Genomic DNA, 21,755 nt, shown 5'->3' with positions numbered 1-21,755 from the left:
CATTTTACTACTTCAATATTAATACCTAATGATTGAACCTTCCTAACTAACCCTCCGTGCGGAACCTTGTCAAAGGCCTTACTGAAGTCCATATAGACAACATGCACTGCTTTACCCTCGTCAACTTTCCTCGTAACCTCTTCAAAAAATTCAATAAGATTTGTCAAACATGTCAAACTATTCCTAATCAGACCCTGTCTATCCAGATAATTATATATACCATCTCTAAGAATACTTTCCATTAATTTACCCACCACTGATGTCAAACTGACAGGCCTATAATTGCTAGGTTTACTCTTAGAACCCTTTTTAAACAATGGAACCACATGAGCAATATGCCAATCCTCCTGCACCATCCCTGTTTCTAATGACATTTGAAGTATTTCTGTCAGAGCCCCTGCTATTTCTACACCAACTTCCCTCAAGGTCCTAGGGAATATCCTGTCAGGACTTTCTATTTTTATTTATTGAACATTGTACTTTTTTGCCGTCTATTTTATTTAATCTTATCACTTTGCCTTGCTGAGCACTATCCCGACAAACCTCGCCTATAAGTTTGTTGATTACCTTTGTCAAATGAATCGGGTTCCAATCATCAAAAGACGCTCCATCTTCGCTCAGTTCTATAATTGCTTTAATCTCATCTTAAGTTATGGTAAGCTAGAGAGAGGTGGGGAGAAAAAACAACACAGGCTTGTCAGATCTATGGCTGCTCTCTGATATTGCAGAGATTGGCTTGCTCGGTGAATGATAAATATTATTTTGATTTCTGTACTGCTTCTACTGTTTTTCTTTCTGTATTGCATTTGTGCTGGTTCTAATAAAGTTTTCTTGTAGTTTGACATGTGCATTTTTTGCAAATGCATATGTGAATACCCTGAGCTGAATAAGAAAAGAACACAACGGATTATAAAATTACAGTAGTGTTCTAATTTGTTGTGTATTTCATTTAAATACGTAATTTGTTACTCAGTTAAAAGGTAATTTTTCTATATCATTTTAACTATTTCCATGATACTTTGGCTAATTCACTTAATTGAGCCAAAACATACTGGTGTCAATGTGTCCCAATTAACCAGAATCCACTGCATTCACTACATGTGGGCATGCTAGGTTGTGAAGTTCAAACCATTCTTGGTTCAATAACAATAGATGTGGAGGAACCAGTGGATGTAGTTCAGGAAGACTTTGTTGAGGTGAGTCTATTAAATAATTTTCACCCACACAGGATGTAAAATAATATACCAGATTTATGGATATTTAAAAAATTGGGAGATCTGGGATTAATGCAGGAAAATGGTGGTGAATCAAAAATCAGCCATGGCCTTGGTGGAGCAGGGTGAAGGGGCCGAACGTCTCCCTAAGTGTTTTACTTTTGGGCATTGCAGATGCAACATCTCATCAAGGGGCACCAGATAATTAACGTGCTTCTTCGTTGCATTACCAGCTGAGAGATACAAGTACCTCCAGCTGATGAACAGCCACCTGGAGAAGATTATGCAGGAGAAAATGATGCTGAAACAACGACTGGTGAAGCCTGTTCACTGTCAGTGCCTGCCTGTTGAAGCCAATTGTCACAAGTAAGCTTTGGATCTTGCATCCTGGTATGTGAAGTGTCACTAGTATGGTTTGGAGCATCTCAAAGGTGAAATCTGCTAATATCTCAATATAAATGGATATATTTAATTTTGATTTTGTCCAGTGAGCATCATTGCATGTTCCACAGCTGGGGAATGGACTGACAGGAGGATAGTTCCCTGCTGCTGTTTGAGTATTGTAGTGCTTTACAGTATGCACTCCACCTCACTCTCCTCTCCTGAACACCTTGTATCCCGGTACTGTATATTTAATGTACAAACCAGTCCCTCAAACATTTTAGCCAAAACCCTGCATCTTCTAAATTAGTGCTTATTCATTGATCTGTCCATTGGAAAGAGTCTAAGAAAATTAAGGTACTTTTTGACAACCCGTGGCTCACTAGGAAATACTCTGCCCTGAGTCTACAGATCATAGTTTTAAACCCCTCAGACTCATTATTAGTCAGTACAGTATCTGGGGAGTTACACAGCATAGAAATGCACCCTTCAGCCCATCAAATACCCACCTGTACTAGTCTCATTTGCCAGCACTTGTCAACAGCCTTCCATGCCTTGGTGCACTCATCTAGATGCTAGTTCAATGTTCTGAATCCTTTGTATTCACCGCCTCCTCTGACATTGTTGTCCAAGCCTCAACACTGGGGGGGAAATGTTCTTCCTTATGTGCCATCTAAACCACACTTCTTACCTTAAACCTGTGCCTGTCCTGAAGTTACAGATAACTCTACTGTAGTGAGAGGTTTATTATTATTTACCCTACCTATGTACTTCATGCTTTGTTAACCTCTATCAGGACCCCCTTAGCTAGCTCTTCTCCAAAGAATACAAACCCAGCATATCACTTCTCATAACTGGGACCCTATATCTCAGGCAACATCCTCCAGCCTCTCAGTGAAACAATATCCTCCTGCAGTTTGGCAAGAGGAATTGGAGGGCACGGGTTTAAGGTGAGAGGAGATAGATTTAAAGGGGATCTGAGAGGCAACTTTTTACATGGAATGAGCTGTCCAGGGAAGTTTTAGATACAGATACAATTACAATGGTACATGGATAGCATTGGTTTAGAGGGATAGGGGCCAAATGTAGAGAAAATAGGACTGGCTTAGATGGAAATCGTGGTTGTTATGGACAAATTAGGCAGTGGGCCAGTTTCTATGCTGTATGACTCTAACTGCACACAGTACTTCTAGTCCGTGTACTGTATGCACGAGAGCCGAGATGGCCTGTTTCTGTGCTGTAATTATTATATGGTTATGAAGACTAAATTCTATCCTCTGTGCCAGCTGATTAGTATCTTTCTGTACCCTGTTCTTCCTCACTCCACAACACACTCTATCATGCAATCTCGTTTATTGGAGCACCACGGTAGTTACTGCAGCACATTTCACAGCTCGGGCCAGGGCCATCAGAGTTTGGAGTTCAATTCCAGTACTGACTAAGAAATCTGTGCCTCCTTCCCTTGATTGTGTGGGTTTCCTCCAGGTGCTGCTGTTTCCTCCCACAGTCGGAAGAAGTACCAGTTAGTGGGTTAATTGGTCATTGTAAATTGGCCTGTCATAAGGCTGGGGTTAAATTGGGGGTTGCTGGGTGTTACGGTTTAGTGGGCCAGAAGGGTCTGTTCTGCACTGTATCCTTAAGTAAATAAATTGTGTGCCAATATCCAAGTTGTTAATGTACGTAACAACAATAAGGAAGTTAGTACCAATCTTTATGGTACCCCACTGGTCACAGGCTTCCAATGAAAAGACCAGCCCTCCACTGTCAATGGATTTAGTCAGTGATATTGTCCTTCAGATAGACATAAACTTAGGTCTTGCCCTCCAGCCCAAGTAGATGCTCATACAGTTATTCACAGTGACCGGGATTATCCCTCATCACCAGGATGGTAGAAGGAGATCAACAGACTTTAGGACTTATTCCTCATTTGAGAATTTTTATGCAGCTTCCATCAAGGATTGTGTTGCTGGGATCATACTGTGCACAAGGTACCTTTCTTACATGACAGTACATTAGTGTGGCATTCAGCAAGGTCCTGCATGGTAGGCTCATCCAGAAAATTAAGCTGTGTTGCATCTATGGTAACTTAACTGCTTGGATCCAAAATTGTCTTGTCTATAGAAAATAAAGGGTAACAGTGGATGGGTCTTATGCTAGATGGAGGTCTGTCTACAGAGATCTATATAGAAAATGTGGGGTTGGCGAGGAAGTTTGTAGATTGGTGCAATTGTGGATTCCATAGAAGGTTGCCAAAGGATATAGTGGGATATGGATCAGTTAAAGATATGGGCAGAGAAGTGGCAAATACCATTTAATACAAACAAGTGTAAGGTGCTGTACTTTGTTAGATCCAAAGTAAAGGGAGTGTACACAGCTATTGGCAAGATCCTTAACAACATTGATGAACAGAGGGATCTTGGCATCCCTCGTTTGGTTCCCTAAAAATAGCTGTACAAGTCAGTAGACTGATAAAGAAAGCATGCAGCATGTTTGTCAGTCGAGGCCGTCAAGTTGTGTTGCAGCTTTATAACACTCTGGTTAAGCTACGTAAGACATAGGAGCAGAATTAGACCATTTGGCCCATTGAATCATTGAATCTGCACTGCTATTCAATCACAGCTGATCCTTTTTTCCCCTTCCCCAGCCCCTCTTCCCAGCCTTCTCCCTGTAACCTTTGATGCCATGTCCAATCAAGAACTTATGAATCTCTGCCTCAAATACACCCAACGACCTGGTCTCCACAGCTGCCTGTGGTAACAAATTCCACAAATTCACCACCCTTTGGCTAAAGAAATTTCTCTGCACCTCTGTTTTAAATGGATGCCCCTCTATCCTGAGGCTGTGCCCTCTTGTCTCTGACACTCCCCGACCATACAAAACATCCTTTCCACATTTGCTCTGTCTAGCCTTTCAACATTTGAAAGGTTTCAGTGAGATCCCCCCCATCCTTTTAAATTCCAGTGAGTACAGACCCAGAGCCATCAAATGTTCCTCATATTGATAATCCTTTCATTCCCAGAATCATCCTTGTGAACCTCCTCTGAACCCTCTCCAATGCCAGCACATCTTTTCTTAGATGAGGAGGCCAAAGCTGTTCACAGTTTTAAAAGAGGTCTCACCAGTGTCCTGTAAAGCCTCAGCATCAAATTCCTGCTCTTGTATTCTAGACCTTGTTCTCGACATCCAGGGTATTGCATTCAATTTTGGTTGCCACAAAATATAGGAAGGATGTGGATGCTTTGGAGAGGGTGCAGAGGAGGTTTACCTGTATGGTGCCCAGATTAGAAGGCATGTGGTATGAGGAGCGTAGATCCAGCTGAAGCTATTTTCTCTAGAGTGGCAGATGCTGAAGGGAAATATGATAGAAATTTATATTTAAAAAATTATGTGAGGCAAAGATCAAGTAGACAGCCAGGATTGGAATGTCTGGTACTAGAGCACATGTATTTAAGTTGAGATGGTTAAGTTTGAAGGAGATATGCGAGGTTGGGTCCTGGGATATACAGTCAAAGGTGATAGTAGGGGCAGGTAGCACAGGAGCATTTAAGAGACCCCTAGATGGGCACATGAATATGCAGAGAAGGGTGGGATGTGGTCAATATACAGAGAAAAGGGATTAGATTAATTATGAGTCTTTGTATTCAGCACAGTTTTGTGGCCTGTCCTGTGCTGAATATTGAGTTCTATGTACAGCAGTGCACACATTTCAATTTGACTGAACTAAAATCAGGATAGGTTTAGGGTGAAGGGGTAATAGATTCAGGGGGAATCTGAGAAGGAAAAGTTTTCTCCCCCCAGAGGGTGGTTAAAACCTGGAGTGTACTGCCTGAGGCAGAGAGGCTCACAACTTTTAAGAAGGTTCAGGTAAATGAGATTAGTGTAGATAGGTGCTTGATGGCCAGCATGAAGATAGTGGGCTGGAGGGCCTGTTTCTGTGCACAATCTTTAGCTATCAGTGATGTGCAGTCACTTAAGACTGATTTATACTTGCGCATCGCATCTACGCCATAGGTACCACATACCCTACACCAGAAAAGTTACTCACGTGTCGCGGCGATGCAGACCGCAACAACTGTGATTGGTCTGCTTGGTAGCATTGCATTACCTCCTAAGCATTTCCGGTTGCTTCTTCTCCGCCATGACTGTAGGCTGTGCATGCCCCGATGCGAAATAGATGAACCAAATCATCAAATCTACCTGCCAACATGAGAAAATGTTTGAAATGCATTTCCTCGTCCATGTCTATCACGAAGAAACTCAACACAGTGGCATAGAAACCCCACTGCCAACTAGCATTTTGGCGCACACCAACACGTGCTCGCTACAGCGTAGAGCGACGCAGAAGTGAAAATCAGGCTTACGGCATAGGCTGTGGCATAGCCCGTATGCACTAGTATAAATCAGCCTTCACTCTGCACTTTCCAGTATCTGCTTTCCATCGCCATTCTCCATTCCTTATTCTCGCTCTCCCCTATTCCCCATTCTCAGTCTCCCCATTACTCTATTCCTTATTCTCACTCTCCCCTGTTCACCTGTTCCCATTCTCACTCTCCCCTGTTCACCTATTCCCTATTCTCACTCTCCGCTATTCACCTGTTCCCTATTCCCACTCTCCGCTATTCACCTGTTCCCCATTCTCACTGTCCCCTATTCACCTGTTCCCCATTCTCACTCTCCACTATTCACCTGTTCCCCATTCTCACTGTCCCCATTCACCTGTTCCCCATTCTCACTCTCCACTATTCACCTGTTCCCCAATCTCACTGTCCCCATTCACCTGTTCCCTCTTCTCACTCTCCCCTATTTACCTGTTCCCCATTCTCACTCTCCCCTATTCACCTGTTCCCCATTCTCACTGTCCCCCATTCACCTGTTCCCCATTCTCACTCTCCCTTATTTACCTGTTCCCCATTCTCACTGTCCCCTATTCACCTGTTCCCCATTCTCACTCTCCCTTATTTACCTGTTCCCCATTCTCACTGTCCCCTATTCACCTGTTCCCCATTCTCACTCTTTCCTATTCACCTGTTCCCCATTCTCACTGTCCCCCATTCACCTGTTCCCCATTCTCACTGTCCCCTATTCACCTGTTCCCCATTCTCACTCTCCACTATTCACCTGTTCCCCATTCTCACTGTCCCCATTCACCTGTTCCCCATTCTCACTCTCCACTATTCACCTGTTCCCCAATCTCACTGTCCCCATTCACCTGTTCCCTCTTCTCACTCTCCCCTATTTACCTGTTCCCCATTCTCACTCTCCCCTATTCACCTGTTCCCCATTCTCACTCTCCCCATTCACCTGTTCCCCATTCTCACTCTCCCCCATTCACCTGTTCCCCATTCTCACTCTCCCTTATTTACCTGTTCCCCATTCTCACTGTCCCCTATTCACCTGTTCCCCATTCTCACTCTCCCTTATTTACCTGTTCCCCATTCTCACTGTCCCCTATTCACCTGTTCCCCATTCTCACTCTTTCCTATTCACCTGTTCCCCATTCTCACTGTCCCCCATTCACCTGTTCCCCATTCTCACTGTCCCCTATTCACCTGTTCCCCATTCTCACTCTTTCCTATTCACCTGTCCCCCATTCACCTGTTCCCCATTCTCACTGTCCCCTATTCACCTGTTCCCCATTCTCACTCTCCCCTATTCACCTGTTCCCCATTCTCACTCTCCCCTATTCACCTGTTCCCCATTCTCACTCTCCCCCATTCACCTGTTCCCCATTCTCACTGTCCCCTATTCACCTGTTCCCCATTCTCACTGTCCCCTATTCACCTGTTCTCCATTCTCACTCTCCCCTATTCACTTGTTCCCCATTCTCACTCTCCCCTATTTACCTGTTCCCCATTCTCACTCTCCCCTATTCACCTGTTCCCCATTCTCACTCTCCCCTATTTACCTGTTCCCCATTCTCACTGTCCCCTATTCACCTGTTCCCCATTCTCACTGTCCCCTATTCACCTGTTCCCCATTCTCACTCTTTCCTTTTCACCTGTTCCCCATTCTCACTCTCCCCTATTCACCTGTTCCCCATTCTCAATCTTCCCTATTCACCTGTTCCCCATTCTCAATCTCCCCTATTCACCTGTTCAGCTAATCCCTCCCTCCATTTCTTTTTGCAGCTTGTTTCCTCACTCTTTTAGTGCAAATTTGCTGGAAACCTGATGACTTTCCCTATATCTATCTCTCTCTCATCTTTTTCAATATTTTTATTAATATTATATTAATTGCATGAATACAAATACAAAATTCATAGGAATACAAGTAATACGAATTACATGACATTTCAAGGCTTGGATGTGTCCAAAACATGAATTAATGTGGCCATTAGTGCATCTATCACACTAGGGGGAAATATCTGCGTAGAAACGAGAGAGCTTGTCTTTAGACATATAAACTCTATGTACCATTTTGAATTGTAATAAAGAATGACGAGCACATAATGATGAAGAATTAATCAATTTTAAAATACTCTTCCAGCTCTCTTCAGATATGAAAATCTGTAAATCCTTTTCCCAGTCTCCTTTAATTTTATCTAAAAAGGCCTTTTTCAGTTCCAACTGCAGGCCAGAAATGTAAGATATGGAACTGTTGTCAAAGGGTTTCAGATTTAAAATTGTATCTATTATATTCATATCTGGACTTGTAGGAAATGTATGTAGTTGGGATCTTAAAAAATCTCTAATCTGTAAGTATCAAAAAAAGTGAATATTGGAAAGGTTAAATTTTGTTGAAAGGTGCACAAAAGAAGAGAGATTCCCTCCTTCAAACAAATCTGAAATTGTTTAATACCCAATCTATCCCATTTTTAAAAGATAGGTCAGTTAAAGATGGTTTAAAAAGACAACTTTAAATTTATTAATGTAATATATCCAGAACGTAATATTTTGGATATTAACTGCCCAATAATATAATTAAAATTGGGAAAGGCAAAGCCTCCATTCTGTTTGGTTTTTTGAAGGTGAGCTTTATTTATTCGAGGTTTTTTTTATTCTTCCATATATAGGAAGAAAGAATTGAATCCAAAGACTCAAAATAAGATTTAGGAATAAAAACAGGCACAGCTTGTAAAAGGTATATAAATTTAGGTAAGATATTCATTTTAATAGAATTAATTCGGCCCATCAGTGATAAAGAGAGAGGCAACCAATTAGAAAGTATTTTTTAACATAATTCATTAAAGTTAAAAAATTTTCCTTAAATAAATCTTTATAATTCTTAGTAATTGTTACTCCCAGATACACAAATTGTTTTCTTAAAATTTTAAAAGGAAGGTTAATATCAGTTGGTATTAAATTATTTAAAGGAAACAGTTCACTCTTATGTAAATTTAATTTATATCCTGGGAACTGACTAAAATTAGTCAGTAGATCGAACACAAATGGTAGAGGTTGTAACATTAGATATAAAAAGCAATAAGTCATTAGCATAGAGCGACACTTTATGAATAGTACCTCTCCTTAAAATACCAGTAATCTCTTTAGACTCTCGAAAATCAATTGCTAAGGGTTTTAATGCCAAATCAAAGAGCAGAGGGCTCAAAGGACAACCTTGTATACTTCCATGTTGGAGTTTAAAGGGTTTAGAATTCTGAAGATTAGTAAAAACCCAAGCGGAGGGAAATAAATAAAGTAATTTAATCCAATGAATAAAATTAGGTCCAAAATTAAATTTTTCTAAGGATGTAAAAAGGTAATTCCATTCAACTCTGTCAAAGGCCTTCTCCGCATCCAAAGATATCACACATTCCGATATTACCTTAGATGGAAAATGCATAGCATTTAACAAATGCTGTATATTAAAATGGGAATATCGATTTTTAATAAATTCTGTCTGATCATCCGAAACTATTGAAGATAGAATATTTTCAAGTCTGCAAGCCAACACTTTAGATAAAATTTTAGTATCAAAATTGAGTAAAGAGGTCTATATGAACAGCATACAGTAGGATTTTTATTCTTTTTGAGAATAAGCGAAATGGAAGCTTTGTAAAAAGACTGCGGTAATCTTCCTACCTTGAAGGAATCTGTAAGGGTAGAACATAAATATGGTATAAGCAAGGAGGAAAAAGCCTTATAAAACTCTCCAGAGAATCCATCAGGTCCTGGGGATTTCCCAGAATGCAATTCTCGAATAGCCTGAGCAATTTCCTCCTGGGAAATGGGTTGATCCAATTGCCTACGATCATCTATCGAAAGATTAGAAATATCTAATTGATCTAAAAAAAATTCATTGCAATATTATGATTAACAGAGACAGAACTATATAATTTGGAATAAAATTCCCTAAAAGTGTCATTAATTTCAAAGTGGTCAGTTGTCATATCCCCATTAATTTTACGTATTTCTTTCATTTGCCGCTTGGCTTCAATTGATTAGCCAGTAGCTTACCAGTTTTATCTCCGTGAATATAAAATTGACTTTTAAAAGATCTACAAGTATTTAGATAGACAGAGACTTATTAAGGAGAGTCAACAGGGCTTTGTGCGTGGTAGGTCATGTTTAACAAATCTATTAGAGTTTTTCAAGGAGGTTATAAGGAAAGTGGATGAAGGGAAGGCAGTGAATGTTGTCTACATGGACCTCAGTAAGGACTTTGACAAGGTCCGCATGGGAGGTTAGTTAGGAAGATTCAGTCGTTAGCTATACATGGAGAGGTAGTAAATTGGATTAGACATTGGCTCAATGGGAGAAGTCAGAGAGTGGTAGTGGAGGATTACTTCTCTGAGTGGAGGCCTGTGACTAGTGGTGTGCCACAGGGATCAGTGCTGGGTCCATTGTTATTTGTCATCTATATCAATGATCTGGATGATAATGTGGTAAATTGGATCAGCAAATTTGCTGATGATACAAAGATTGGAGATGTAGTGGACTATGAGGAAGGTTTTCAAAGCTTGCAGAGGGATCTGGACCAGCTGGAAACATGGGCTGAAAAATGGCAGATGGAGTTTAATACAGACTAGTCGCCCTCCTTATCCGCGGATTCAACCAACCACGGATCAGGAAAACCCAGGAGTTCTCTCTCCAGCACTTGCATTGTATTAGGTATTATAAGTAATCTAGAGATGATTAAACCAATGCGTTGCTTAGTAATAATTGCAGCTTTCATCAGGCTCCATTAAAATTGTTCCAATCGTTGACCGATCTGTAGCCTAACTAGACTGTATCTATCTGTAGACTGTAGCCTAACGCTTTTCCAATGACCGATGGCGTTTCACCTCTTTCCGATCGCTTTATTACTTCCACCTTATTTTCAATCGTGATCCTGATTATTTTTGTGAACAGAAACACTGCAGATGCAGAACTGTGATGGGTCCTAATGTCACCGCACTGTGACATGTTAAATAAAGTCCGGGGTTCCACTGGGTCCTAAAGACCACTGCACTGAGACAGGTTAAATAAGGGAGCATCTGCCTTTTTTGGTATCCGCGGGGTGTCTCTGAACCAATCCCCCACAGACAAGGAGGGCCGACTGTATTGCACTTTGGAAGGAAAAACCAAGGTAGAACATACAAGGTAAATGGTAAGGCACTGAGGAGTGCAGTAGAACAGAGGGATCTGGGAATACAGATACAAAATTCCCTAAAAATGGCGTCACGGGTAGATAGGGTAGTAAAGAGAGCCTTTATAAATTGGCCTTTATAAATCAAAGTATTGAGTATAAGAATTGGAATGTTATGGTGAGGTTGTATAAGGCATTGGTGAGGCCGAGTTTGAAGTATTGTGTGCAGTTTTGGTCACTGAATTACAGGAAGGATACTAATAAGGTTGAAAGAGTGCAGAGAAGGTTTACAAGGATGTTGCTGGGTCTTGAGAAACTGAGTTACAGAGAAAGGTTGAATAGGTTAGGACTTTATTCCCTGGAGCGTAGAAGAATGAGGGGAGACTTGATAGAGGTATATAAAATTATGATGGGTATAGATAGAGTGAATGCAAGCAGGCTTTTTCTGCTGAGGCTAGGGGAGAAAAAAACCAGAGGACATGTGTTAAGGGTGAAGGGGGGAAAGGTTAAAGGGAACATTAGGGAGGTCGCCTTCACACAGAGAGTGGTGGGAGTGTGGAATGAGCTGCCAAATGAAGTGGTAAATGTGGGCTCCCTTTTAACGTTTAAGAAAAACTTGGCTAGGTACATGGATGAGAGTTGTATGGAGGGATATGGTCCAGGTGAATGTCAGTGGGACTAGGCAGAAAAATGGTTCAGCATAGCCAAGAAGGGCCAAAAGGCCTGTTTCTGTGCTGTAATGTTCTATGGTTCTATCTTTTAAAAGCTGGCTTTCAATTGGACATGTTAAAAGGAGATCATATTTAGTTTTGGTTTCAATACATCTCTTATATGTTTCAGGATCGGGTACCGAAGCATATTTACAATCCAGTTGTTTTAACTGATTAGCTAGTTCATTTCTCTCTTTGTTGGCTTTTTAAATGATGTTTCCAGTATAAGAAATAACTTAACCCCAGATATATTCTTTAAAAGTATCCCATATAAGACTAGACTTCTCTTCCAATGTATTTTTCCCAAAATAAAGAGTAATTTGATTCTTCATAAATTTTTTAAAAGTCCTCATCGGATAGCAGATTTAAATTAAATCGCCAAAATCTACTCATAGGGATAGGACCAGGAAGATTTAGAGATAAAAGTACAGGAGAGTGGTCGAAAATAGCAATCTTTTTATATTCAATTGATCTAATCAATGGAATCATTCGACTGTCAATAAAAAAATAATCAATCCTGGTATAAGAATGATGGACATGAGAGAAAAAAGAATACTCCCAGTCTGTTGGATGAAGAAAATGCCAGGCATCTACTATACCACATTTAGTTAAAAAGGATTGGATAAACAAAGCTGATTTATTAAGTGTGGCTAGTTTGACAGATGAACAATCTAATACTGGATCTAACCAGCAGTTAAAATCTCCTCCCATTACAAGAGAGTAAGTACACAAATATGGCAAAAACAAAAACAGACGTTCAAAAAATCCTGAATCGTATATGTTGGGGGCATATACATTAACAAAAACAATCAATTTACTGTCTAAACTCCCTGATACAATAACAAATTGACCATTAAGATCCGAAACAACTTTATGCTGAACAAAGGATTATCTATAAAAATCGAAACTCCACGTGATTTTGCATTAAACAAAGAATGGAATTGCATACCCTTCCACCAAGTAAATAACCATAAGCTATCACAGCTGCATGTCTGCATTTCTTGTAAGAAAATAATGGGTGCTTTTAATTTTTTAATATAAGCAAACACTTTGTTCCGTTTAATGGGGTGATTCAGCCCTTTCACATTCAAACTAAATAAGTTAATATTTCGAACAACACACACAAAATGCTGGTGGAATGCAGCATCTATAAGGAGTAGCACTGTCGATGTTTCGGGCTGAGACCCTTCGTCAGGACTAACTGAAAGGAAAGATAGTAAGAGATTTGAAAGTAGTGGGGGGAGGGGGAAATGCGAAATGATAGGAGAAGACCAGAGAGAGTGGGATGAAGCTAACAGCTGGAAAGGAGATTGGCGAAAGTGATACAGAGCTGGAGAAGAGAAAGGATCGTGGGACGGGAGGCCTCGGGAGAAAGAAAGGGGGGGGGGAAGCACCAGAGAGAGATGGAGAACAGGCAAACAACTAAATATGTCAGGGATGGGGTAAGAAGGGGAGGAGGAGCATTAACGAAAGTTAGAGAAGTCAATGTTCATGCCATCAGGTTGGAGGCTACCCAGCTGGTATATAAGGTGTTGTTCCTCCAACCTGAGTTTGGATTCATTTTGACAGTAGAGGAGGCCATGGATAGACATATCAGAATGGGAATGGGACGTGGAATTAAAATGTGTGGCCACTGGGAGATACTGCTTTCTCTGGCGGACCGAGCGTAGGTGTTCAGCGAAACGGTCTCTCAGTCTGCATCAGGTCTCACCAATATATAAAAGGCCACACCAGGAGCACCGGACGCAGTATACCACACCAGTTAACTCACAGGTGAAGTGTCGCCTCACCTGGAAGGACTGTCTGGGGACCTGAATGGTGGTGAGGGAGGAAGTGTAAGGGCAGGTGTAGCACTTGTTCCGCTTACAAGGATAAGTGCCAGGAGGGAGATCGGTGGGAAGGGATGGGGGGGACAAGTGGACAAGGGAGGCACGTAGGGAGCGATCCCTGCAGAAAGCAGAAGGGGGGGGAGGGAAAGATATGCTTGGTAGTGGGATCCCGTTGGAGGTGGCGGAAGTTACGGAGAATTATACGTTGGACCTGGAGGCTGGTGGGGTGGTAGGTGAGGACAAGGGGGAACCCTATCCCGAGTGGGGTGAGGGCAGATGTGCGGGAAATGGGAGAGATGCGTTTGAGAGCAGAGTTGATGGTGGAAGAAGGGAAGCCCCTTTCTTTAAAAAAGGAAGACATCTCCTTCGTCCTGGAATGAAAAGCCTCATCCTGAGAGCAGATGCAGTGGAGACAGAGGAATTGTGAGAAGGGGATGGCATTTTTGCAAGAGACAGGGTGGGAAGAGGAATAGTCCAGGTAGCTGTGAGAGTCTGTAGGCTTATAGTAGATATCAGTCGATAGGCTGTCTCCAGAGATGGAGACAGAAAGATCAAGAAAGGGGAGAGAGGTGTCGGAAATGGACCAGGTAAATTTGAGGGCTGGGTGAAAGTTGGAGGCAAAGTTAATGAAGTCAATGAGCTCAGCATGTGTACAGGAGGCAGCGCCAATGCAATGCAAAGGAAAAGAGGGGGACAGATACCTGTATAGACTTGGAACATGGACTGTTCCACAAAGCCAACAAAAAGGCAGGCATAACTGGGACCCATGTGGGTGCCCATGGCTACACCCTTGGTTTGGAGGAAGTGGGAGGAGCCATAGGAGAAATTATTGAGAGTAAGCACACCTTTCCCTCACCCCCTCCTTCTGCTTTCCGCAGGGATTGCTCCCTACGTGACTCCCTTGTCCACTCGTCCCCCCCATCCCTTCCCACCAATCTCCCTCCTGGCACTTATCCTTGTAAGCAGAACAATTGCTACACCTGCCCTTACACTTCCTCCCTCACCACCATTCAGGGCCCCAGACAGTCCATCCAGGTGAGGCGACACTTCACTTGTGAGTCGGCAGGTGTGGTATACTGCGTCCGGTGCTCCCGGTGTGGCCTTTTATATATTGGTGAGAACCGACGCAGACTGGGAGACCATTTCGCTGAACACCTACGCTCGGTCCACCAGCGAAAGCAGGATCTCCCAGTGGCCACACATTTTAATTCCACGTCCCATTCCCATTCTGATATGTCTATCCATGGCCTCCTCTACTGTCAAAATGAATCCAAACTCAGGTTGGAGGAACAACACCTTATATACCGGCTGGGTAGCCTCCAACCTGATGGCATGAACATTGACTTCTCTAACTTCCGTTAATGCCCCTCCTCCCCTTCTTACCCCATCCCTGACATATTTAGTTGTTTGCCTGTTCTCCATCTCCCTCTGGTGCTTCCCCCCCACTTTCTTTCTCCCGAGGCCTCCCGTCCCATGATCCTTTCCCTTCTCCAGCTCTGTATCACTTTCGCCAATCACCTTTCCAGCTGTTAGCTTCATCCCACCCCCTCTGGTCTTCTCCTATCATTTCGCATTTCCCCCTCTCCCCACTACTTTCAAATCTCTATCTTTCCTTTCAGTTAGTCCTGACGAAGGGTCTCAGCCCAAAACGTCGACAGTGCTTCTCCTTATAGATGCTGCCTGGCCTGCTGCTTTCCACCAGCATTTTTTGTGTGTCGTTTGAATTTCCAGCATCTGCAGAATTCCTCGTGTTTGCAAGTTAATATTTCGAACTATTTTAAATACATCATGTAATTAAAAGATCTGACCGTAAGTTATTAAAACTGGAAAGCAAAACGTAAGGTAAGGTAGTCAAACAGGCAATCATATAATCAACACAACACAGCTCCCAGAAAGAAATAGGACCTAGCCCCTCCCCCACTCAAAGCGAGAAGGCTAACCAATAGGCAGTCAGCGAGCTAAGAACTAAGTTCCCTCCCCAAAAAATCCTGTTGACAGGAACTCTGATCCTTCAAGGTAAAATTATGTCCCTACCAAGACACAACATAGAAAGAAATATAACTAAGTATTCAAAAATATAAAATGGTCACTTTAAACAAATTCAAAGAAAACTATATTAAAATAAAGCCTCAAAAGGGATATAATAAAGAAGTATCAAAAAAATGTAACAAGACAGCATATGAACAGCCAAAACCGAAGCTTACGGAAACCTTATTTCAAATTCATAACCGCAGAAGAAAAAATTGATCAAATATGAAATATAAGTGTTAGATTTCAGCCTTCGGAAACTATTTTGCGTCTTCAACCGACTTTATTCTTCTTTGCAATCCGTTCTTCAAAACAATACTCAGATGGGCGGGAAACCGAAGGGATGGTTTAAATCCTTTATTGTAAAGATCCGACATTACTTCTTTATATTTCATACGATCAGCCGTAACTTCAGGCGAATAGTCTTCCACAAAGCTGACCTTGTAACCATGGAAATCTATCATTCCTAGTCGACGGGTATGGCAAATTAAAAGGTCCTTAGTACGAAAGAATGACCGACCTGGATCTCGCTGCCGACGACAGTGACTTCGAAGTCGGCGAGCAATTTTCTCAATCGAGCTTCGGCTCAGAAGTGAATAAATCAGGGAATAACTGTTTCAGAAAGTTTGCAAAGAACTTTGTAGGTCAGCACCTTCAATTGATTCTTCAAGACCCAGAATTCGCAAGTTATTTCTCCTTTTCCTGTTTTCTAGACTGATAATCCGTTTCATCATTTTTTAATTGGATAAGGATAACTCTTTGCAGAGTTTAATTGTATCTTCAGCATCCTCTTCAAATGACACCAGCTTTGCAGTATTTTCCTAAATTCAGTTCTCATGCTCAGTTAAAGTTTGTTGGATTGTATCCAATTTGCCATTAAGTCGTTGAAACTCCTCAGAAAATTCCGATTTTTGCCGTTTAAGGAAGTCACTGATAAAATCCAAAGTGACTGGGGATTCATCTTCTGTTTCTTTTCTTTTGCAAAAGCTTTTGTTCTTTTCCCAGCCATAGTAGAGCAGTATTAAAGTATTATAATAAGTTTTCAAAAAAATTCTGTTAGGAGACAATAAAGTAAGTAGGGTAGGAGCAATCTAAAACAATGTTACTCCATCTGCTGCCAACAGGGCTCTGATATCTGTCATCGTAGTAGGGCAGAGTATTGAGGTGTCCTCTCACTATAAACCACACTCAGGTTACACATAAACATCTGATGATCCTGATAAAATCACAGAACACCACAGCACAGAATCAGGCCCTTCAGCCCATCTAATCTGTGCTAAACTAATCTGCCTAGTCCCATTGACCTGTACTGAACTATAACCCTCCTCCCCATGTACTATCTAAATTTCTCTTAAATGTTGAAATTGAACCCACATCCACCACTTCTCCAGCAACTTGTTCCATACTCTCACCACTCTGTGAAGAAGTTCCTCTTTGCATTCCCCTTAAACATTTCACCTTCAATCTTAACCCATAACCTCCAGTTAGTTTCACCAAATCTCAGTGTAAGAAACCTATTCCGATTACCCTGTCTATACTGCTCATAATTTTGAATGCATCTATCAAATCTCTCCTGAAACTTCTACATTCTAGGAAATAAAGTTCTAAACCTATTCAATCTTTCCTTATACCTCAGATCTTCCAGTCCTGGAAACATTCTTGTAAATTTTCTCTGTACTCTTTCAACCTTATTTATATCTTGCCTGCAGGTAGGTGACCAAAACTGCACACAATACTCCAAGTTAAGGCTGATTTATACTTCTGCGTAGGCTCTACGCCGTAGCCTTCGCAAGTGGCCTATGCCATTGTGAGCTTTTATACTTGTGCATTGGTGTGTCTTCGTCGCTCTGCAATTCACCGCTAAAACACTAGTTGATGGTGGGCTTTCTATGCCACTGTGTTGAGTTTCTTTGTGTACTTCAAACAATGGCGACAAACTGAGTGTATCATGTTGCAGTTGGAGCTAATAACAAGAGTTACTTTTATTGAAATTACTGCAATGCAGAAAAGAGAGAAGACATCGGAGGAGATGGTGTGTATGACCATTGAACGGATTGAGGCAGAAGAAGGGTGAATTTTCTGTGCTTGCCTGGCCACTGAGGGACATGGACGAGGAAATACATGGATTTGATGATTTGGTTCATCGTTCAGAAGCAACCAGAAATGCATAGGAGGAAATGCAATGCTACCAAGTGAATCAATCACAGTTGTTGCGGTCTGCGTTGCCACGGCGCGTAGTTACATTTTTGGGGAGGTGCACGTCAGGATATGCAACTACGCCGTACCTACAGCATAGATTTGATGCAGAAGTATAAATTGGCCTTTAGACTTCACCAATGTCTTGTACAACAACATCCCAACTCATACTCAATAACTTGATCTATGAAGGCAATGTGTCAAAGCTTTCATTACAACCCTATCTACCTGTGATGACAATTATGGACCTATATTCCCAGATCCTTTTCTACCACACTCCTCAATGCCCTACCACTCATTGTGTAAGACCCACCCTGGTTGGTCCTTCAAAGGTGCAACACCTCACACTTACCTGCAATAAATTCCCTCTACCATTTTTCAGCCCATTTTTCCAGAAGGTCCAGTTCCCACAGCTAGCTTTGATAATCTTCCTCATTGTCCACTACATCCCCAATCAAAACTGTTTAATGTTTTCAGTATTCAAGTGTAAAGGAGAACAAAATAATCATCCAAAAATTATCATCCAAATTGTTGATATAGATGACAAAACAATGGACCTGATACTGATCCCTTCAGCACACCACTAATCACAGGCATTCAATCAGAGAGATAACCATCTACTACCACCCTCTGGTCTCTCCTGTGAAGCTAATGTCTAATCCAATTTACTACCTAATCTTGAATACCATGTGATTGAATGTTCTTGACCAACCTCCTGTGTGGAACATTTGTCAAAAGCTTACTGAAATCCATGTGGACAACATCCACTGCCTTCATCAACTTTCCTGGTAACTTCCTTGGTTAGATGTGACCTACCACACACACAGCCATGTTGACAATCCCTAATCAGTCCCTAGCTATCCAAAACTAATACAGTATATCTGGTCCATTAGAATACCTTCCAATAACTTACCTGTTACTGATGTCAGGCTCACCAGCCTAAAATTTATTGGCTTATTCTTAGAGCCTATTGAAGAAACTGTCTTGGAAAAGACTGTTCAGTTGAGTCTCATTATGCCATATTTTTATGGTCAATTCTCCTGTGTTGTATGAGAAGCCTTGCTATAAAATGCAAGCAGAACTCCGTAATCAGTAATCTTTCCTTTAACAAATCATGTTCTTCCTAAACAATGACTTGAGTAAGTCATTAGTAAATCAATTCTTTTCCCTGTATCTCCCAAAGTTGCTCTGACTGATGGGTCTTTATTTTATTGATGCCCTTTTTTTACACAAAGAGCCACACTGGAAGTGCCCTGGCATTACTGACATAACCAGAGAGAACTGGATCAAGACGGGCTGAGCCTCCTCTTTAATTGTTGGATACACTTCACTCAAACCTGCCAGCAACTAATTTTAAATACAGCAGACCCTTTAATGGTCACCTGATCTAATAATTTGCCCATGACTACAGTGCCTATGGAGATGCACTGTACCATGCACTGTTCGGCACAGACTAGAAGGGCTGAGATGGCCTGTTTCCATGCTGTAATTGTTATATGGTTATAAAGACGGGTGCAAAATTTTCATTAGGAACCAAATCCAGCTCTTTCAATGCACATACGTAGTTGACATTTTTTGCTCTTGAATAGGCCTTAGGTCCCTGTTTGTTCTTGCTCTTTTGTGTGTGTTTTAAAACCTCCATAGGTTTACTTGAATTTGTTGAAAATATCTTGCATTATTTTTTGCCTTCTTAGCTTCCTCCTTCTTTGTACCATTTCCTATTTTATTACTCTGAGCATCCTGCCAAGTTGAGTTCTACATATCTGGCATCAGGTTTCCTACTGTACCTCACCCCACTTGGTTCACACTAGAACATCCTAACTTTTATTTTAGTTGGAAAATATTTCATCTAATCTCAATCTCTCTCTCTCTCTCTCTCTCACTCTCTCAAAACCTGTAAAAGAGTAGGATTAACACTGGTTAAGACAGTAACAAACACCAAGACTACTTTTTATGCTGCATTAACTCTTGTTCATCATATTCTCCTAGACATGTCTCAGAGCTCCCCACAAGGATGATTCAAGTAATTGAGGAACTTGGCACTAATCTGCAGTTAATAAAATCCATCCCTCTTTTGCCACAAAAAGTGAGGATAATGGTAAGTAACCTTCCAGGCATTTTGCAGTTTTTCTTTCAGTTTCCCTATCCAATTTAACAGTGTGAATGAGATACAAAATATAGCCCAATCTCTATGTCCACTTCTGTCTCTCTGCCATCACTTTATTGTGCAGTAACTGACCTAGGGTAATGCTGTACATGGTATAGAGGGAGCTCTACTCTAACTAACCTGGGAGAACTTACACTGGTATAGAAGGAGCTCTGTATCTATCTGTACAGAATCTGATCTGGAAATGCTTATTTCCTGTTTCTCTTCCTCAGCAGAGGTATTTCATGTACTGTGGCTACTTGAGAAATATTCAATGCAAACACTGATGTAAGAAATAAAATATTCTCCTTCCTGGCACACAGCCATCCAAGTATGAGGAATAAATAGATGATTCTGAACATGCTGTATGTATGCTAAACCTGTCTGTTGTACATTTAGGAAGATCTGATGGAGATGATGGCTTCTGAGATACTGGAGCTGAAGGAAGTGATGGAATTTATTGTGAAATGGAGGGAGCAGCAAAAGACCGTGAATTCAGAATACCTGGACAGGGAAGATTAAGTTCCTGGCTGGAATGGCACTTTCACCAGAGAAGCCAGCAGTTTGTGGAAAGAAATTTTAGATTTGAAGATAGGAACTACCAATGGATGGGTGCAGGGCGGACGTGATAGGTGCTTGTGACTGTCTGGCTACACAGCTGCTTCCTTGGTGATGGTTGTGGGAGGTGTCTGGCTCGACACTGGAAACCGTCAGTGCCTGTGGAGGGAGATGTTATAGATGTGGACTTTACACCTTCCCCAGTGTTTTGCCAGCATTTGCCTCCTCTCACCAGATGCAAGCTGGTTGGGAGAGTACAGTTCTATGTGTAGTTACTCTAACACCAACCAGATAGATGCCAGATCGACCACTTTGCCACAAATACCCACCTGCTTGCTGTCCTTTGCCCGAAATGCAATTTCTAGTAGAATTGCAGTCAGAACTACAAGTACACTCTGATTTCCTCCATCATCGTCCCAAGAATGGCAATCATCTGAAGAGGAACTCGGAACCTCCTGCTGTCCCTTTCTGTCACTACTCTGGTTTTCTCTGATCCTGGATGGATTGGTATTGGTTCATCCGAGACAGACAAACTAGGATCAACCAGTGATGGTTATTTAATGACTGCCTCATGACATCTCCAAGGTTAGTTTTCACATAATCACAAATTGGCTGAGATGTCACACGTCTGGAAATAAAGTTTGGAATATTTTGTACCATTGAACATGTTTCAGGATTTACTATTTATGTAACAAGTAGGAGCAATAATTGGGAGCAGAAGTGAGGCAATTTTAATACTGTATTTTGTGTAAGATCCCTGACCTGGAACAACCTCCCCTGCCTATGCAAGTCTGTGTGTAGTGGCCTGGATAGGTGCAGCTGTGTGGGAGCAAAATGAAATGATGCAGATTTGGTGTTTGAAATAACATGATTTATTTTTTTTTAAACTAGGAGACTAGTCAAAGGGATCTACTCGAGAATCATTTTGGTACAGCTTTTACATTCTCAGTTGATGAAATTATCAGTAAAACTACATCTTGATAAGAGGAAGACATAATTAAGTAACTGACTAAGTCCTGATTACTGAATAAAATGATTACCCACAGGTCTAACAGCAAAAATGAGTTTCTGTTACAACAATGGGTGCATAATTAGTGAAGTTTCTGAAACTTGCTGCTGCATTTCATGTCTCTACTTCTAAAATTTGTCTGTGATTCCTTGATACCATGATAGCATAATCCACACC

At 41.5% G+C, this 21,755-nt stretch overlaps 1 protein-coding gene across 1 annotated transcript in view; it reads left to right on the top strand.

Annotated features, from left to right (window-relative positions):
- The window catches only part of haus2 (HAUS augmin like complex subunit 2), a 101,506-nt gene extending 80,273 nt beyond the window's left edge, over positions 1 to 21,233 (top strand). The window contains exons 5-7 of the mRNA XM_073040525.1: positions 1,448 to 1,580; positions 19,855 to 19,963; positions 20,411 to 21,233. Of these exons, the coding sequence (XP_072896626.1) occupies positions 1,448 to 1,580; positions 19,855 to 19,963; positions 20,411 to 20,533 (365 nt within the window). The 3' untranslated portion in view covers positions 20,534 to 21,233. The remainder of the gene's footprint in view (positions 1 to 1,447; positions 1,581 to 19,854; positions 19,964 to 20,410) is intronic.
- Positions 21,234 to 21,755: the final 522 nt, after the last annotated feature.

The sequence above is a fragment of the Hemitrygon akajei genome, chromosome 3 (assembly GCF_048418815.1).
Source record: "Hemitrygon akajei chromosome 3, sHemAka1.3, whole genome shotgun sequence".
Classification (NCBI taxonomy): Eukaryota; Metazoa; Chordata; class Chondrichthyes; order Myliobatiformes; family Dasyatidae; genus Hemitrygon; species Hemitrygon akajei.
Note: the sequence above shows the minus strand (reverse complement) of the source record. Positions and strands in the feature narration are given on the sequence as shown.